This window comes from Carlito syrichta, unplaced genomic scaffold (assembly GCF_000164805.1).
Source record: "Carlito syrichta isolate Samal-C Ts95f unplaced genomic scaffold, Tarsius_syrichta-2.0.1 Scaffold315400, whole genome shotgun sequence".
NCBI lineage: Eukaryota > Metazoa > Chordata > Mammalia > Primates > Tarsiidae > Carlito > Carlito syrichta.
In genome coordinates this window covers 660853-664662 of record NW_007259496.1, presented here as the reverse complement: position 1 = coordinate 664662, position 3810 = coordinate 660853, and the positions used below count along the sequence as shown (strand labels likewise).

Here is a 3810-nt window from a genome sequence, read left to right as displayed (position 1 = left end):
GGAGACTTGCTCTGCTGGGCATGGCAGCCTTCAGCTGATGAAAGCTCCTACTAGGAACATTCTGGTCTTGGGGAGAGTGGGAGGCCAACTTCATTTGCAGCCCAGCAGAAGCCAGATTCAAACTTTTAATGAAACTTTATTGACAATTTGAGGATAGTTGATGTACCAGTTTCCTTCCTGTGATTGATGTTAACAAAGTACCACAACCTGGGTATATTAAAACAACAGAAGTTTATTTGCTCACAGTTCTGGGGGCCAAAAGTCTGAAACAAGGTGGTGGCAGGGCCATACTCCCTCAGAGGGTACTAGGAAAGGATCTTTCCTTGCCTTTCAAGTAGTTCCTCAGCGTTGGGTAGGCCAGTAGTTCCTTGGCTTGTGGCAGCATCACTCCAGTCTCTGCCTTGGTCTTCCCATTGACTGTCTTTCTTCTGTATCTGTGTCTCCTCTTCTTATAAGGACACCAGTCACACTGGATTGGCCCACCCTATTCCAATATGATCTCATTTTAACTAATTATATCTGCAATGACCTATCTCCAAATAAGATCACATTCTGAGAGGGTGGTATTTCAAAATATCCTTTTGTGGGGGGAAGAATTCAACCTGTAACAGTTGAGAAAACGATTATGAATCCCACATCTATCACCTACTTCAGTGTTTACTGAGTCATGGACAACTCTGTGTCATCTTCATCTATGCTCTACCCACTTCCCCACCTACCCATGGATTGTTTTGAGACAAATCATAAACATCATATATTTCATTCATACATACTTCATTATTTTCCAACAGATAACTTAAAAATATAACACTGGCCAGGCACAGTGCTTATGCCTGTATAGCCCTAGACCTGTCCTCACAGTTCCTTGCCGAACTGGCTTTCTCTCACACATGGCCTCCCACCATAGACTTAACGGGTGGCTTACTTCACTTTCCCTCTTCTGGAAGCACTCCATGCAACTCCATACCTCAGAGTTCATACTAAACTGATACCCTGCTTCAGAGAGGGTGAGCTTTCTTTGATCCCAGTGAAAGTCAGGGGACTAGTCCTTCCCAGGATGGCTCTCATCCTAAAATACCGAGGGCAAGACAATCAATTCTCTGTGGTGGAACATCGTCTTCCATCCACAAAGGGGATCTATCCCTCCAACTCCAAGATGACCACATAATAGAATGATCTTAGCATGTTTCTCTAAGTCTGCATTGTTTGATCTTGAATAATACCAATGTGAGACATAAGAGATCAGTCTGATGCGGGTTATGCCAAGATTAAGATGAGTCCAGCTCTTCTCCAGTCTTCCCTCACCAAATATTTAAAAAACAAAACCACAGCAATGAAACTCCTTAATGTCTGCTTTCATTGAGGTCACCTTTTTCATGTAAAATAATCTCACAAATAGCCTTTCAGTAAAAACAAGCCAGCAGTGGTTTTTACTCTTTCTTATGTTAGTCTAACCCAATGATAAAAAAGTTTTGTATATTATCTTCAGGAATTAAAAAAAATAGGTTGGAACTAGAAATCAGATGTCATTGGACTTGGAAATGCTCACAGCAAGTTAATAAAAATGCCATGATGTCAGACAGTCCAAGTTTCAAATAGCTTCTATAGCCACCAAAAGCCATGGTGTAGGCCAGCAGAGACCTAACTGACCAATCTATATGTTTAATATGAGCTTCTCATTCAAAGAACGATGGTTATTAACTGACCTGATCATGTCCGTAATCTGGAAGCTTAAATGGAAGACACAGAGTTCTTAGTTTGCAGAGAAAGGGAACAGCAGTGGGAGGACACAGAGAGAAGGCAGCATGCAAAGGCCACAAGATGGAGCAGTCCTGAATAAGTAGAACCCGCTGAAGACAGGTTGACTGGTGGCAGCAGATGTTCCAGCTGCTGAAAAGTAAAAGGTCAAAGAGTTATCTACCAATCAAGAGAGTTACTTTGGATACAAAAGAAAGTTCATTTCTTCTAATCATGTTCTGGCAGTCAGGTATTTCTCTGTGAATTCTTACTATTAATCCCTACTATTTTAGCTAATCTCAGTCATTTATTAAACCAAACAAATTCTCCTCACTCTGGAATAAAGGGATCTTCTCAACTCTTGGATCTAATCTTAAAGGGCATTAAGACAGCAATTGGAAAACTTCTTGAGTGAGATTTTCCTTTACAACTGTGCTTCTGGAATTGGATTAGTAATATTCCTAGGCTAGGGCAGTGCTTTCAAAACTTTTGAGGTAATCCACAGTAAGAAAGATATTTTACAACGAATCCCAGTACACAAAACATATATAGCATATCTATAAATATACACACACACTCAATCTTTCTATGCATAATGCACTATTTTCTATTCTCTTCTTCTTTTTTAAAAAGGTAACGCTAAACTGATTTTATAATCCACCAAGGAGTTTAGTACCATCTGCTCAAAAACACTGTGGTAGGGGGTATCCAAATCCACAGGATACACTGGAGAGTGAATTTTGAGACCCTTGGTTTCAAAATATAGAGTTGAATGCAACATTTCATTACGACGAAAGACAGAACCTCCAAAGGTGTTTATCACTTCCAAGGGTCAGGACCAGCAAGTGGGGTCCCACTCAGGCCTTTGCAAGTCTACAGTGACACACAGTCCAAGAATAACAGGTGCAGACTCACAGCAGTGGCCAAGTGCTTAGCTAGCAAGCACCAAGTTCAAGAATCTCCCTGGCTGGTAAGTCTCTCAGTGGCACCTTCATTTTCTCAGGCCTGGCTGCCAACTTTCTTTCCAAGACCAAGGCCTCGCGGGTTGGCATCCCTTGCTGCACTTCAACGCGGAGCCCGTCCCGACTCCTTCTCAGTGAGACCCCCGAGATAACTATGCCAGCCCGCCCGGCACAGGAGTGGTCGCCCGCAACCCTGCCTTTCCAGGTGGCCGGGAGGCGCTCCCGAGGAGGGCTGGCGGTTCACGTTTGCCTACTGAATTAACCGCACAAATGTTTCAAGTTACAGCCGGTCCTCGCCCGGGCGCTGTCTCCTGTGAGATGCGCCAAGCCCCGCACGTCACGGGGCTGACACCAGAACTGACGAGACTCGCACTGTTTTTTTCATGACATTCCTAACATTTTGAATTAACGCAGATTCCATTCTTCCCACGGTCCTTCCGCCATGGATGACGCTTAGTCACCTCCTACGTCGTCAAACCCAGATTTACTAACGCTAACATAGCAAAAGGGTGATTTTAAAAAAAACAAACCCCACCGAGGGAGGAGCCAGCCAACCCACAGCCAGCCCGCCACGGCCACGCGCTTCGTGTCTTGTAAGGGCTCAGAGGGAGCGAGCCCGCCAACCGCTCACCATTCCGCCAATCACTGCGCCCTCCGCCGTTTGCCCCGCCCTACGCTCCGCCCCGGCCAATCAATGGGGAGAATGTTATCTCTCTCTCTCTCTCTCTCTCTCTCTCTCTCTCTCTCTCTCTCTCTCTCCGCCTCTCCCGCCCGCCCCCACCCGTTGGAAGTTTGAAGCCTTCAAACCTTGCTGGCGCCCAACCGCGCTATAGCGGCCGCGGTATATTTTTAGCTCCCGGTGGGAAGCCCCGCCCTCCAGCCCCGCCTCCTAGCCACCCCCAATGGGAGACGGAGTTTCCGACGCGTCATCGCGCGGATGGGCAGGGGCTGTCCAATCAGCGCTCGGGGAGAACTGGCGTAATTAAAAAGCGGCGGAAGAAGGTGGGAGGGTCATGACGCAGCGAGTTTCAGTCGTGACTTTTCCGGGGGCATCTCGGCGTCCCCTTTTTTTCCGTTTAAAGTAAAACGTCGTCCCGGCGCACCCCCCCCC

General features: G+C 46.3%; 1 protein-coding gene and 1 long non-coding RNA gene across 3 annotated transcripts in view; one reads left to right on the top strand and one right to left on the bottom strand.

Annotated features, from left to right (window-relative positions):
- Nucleotides 1-212: 212 nt before the first annotated feature.
- On the bottom strand, nucleotides 213-2849 carry LOC103275296. Of its 2 annotated transcripts, none has more exons than XR_505303.2 (3): nucleotides 2653-2849; nucleotides 1707-1890; nucleotides 213-602 (listed from the first exon to the last, which is right to left on the bottom strand). It is a non-coding gene; the product is annotated as an uncharacterized LOC103275296 (long non-coding RNA). The 2 variants fall into 2 exon arrangements; XR_002481256.1 differs by having other exon boundaries at nucleotides 1707-1887.
- Nucleotides 2850-3601: 752 nt separating this feature from the next.
- Nucleotides 3602-3810, top strand: part of RHEB (Ras homolog enriched in brain) — a 49450-nt gene continuing 49241 nt past the window's right edge. Inside the window, exon 1 of the mRNA XM_008072713.1 lies at nucleotides 3602-3677. Within this exon, the coding sequence (XP_008070904.1) occupies nucleotides 3602-3677 (76 nt within the window). The remainder of the gene's footprint in view (nucleotides 3678-3810) is intronic.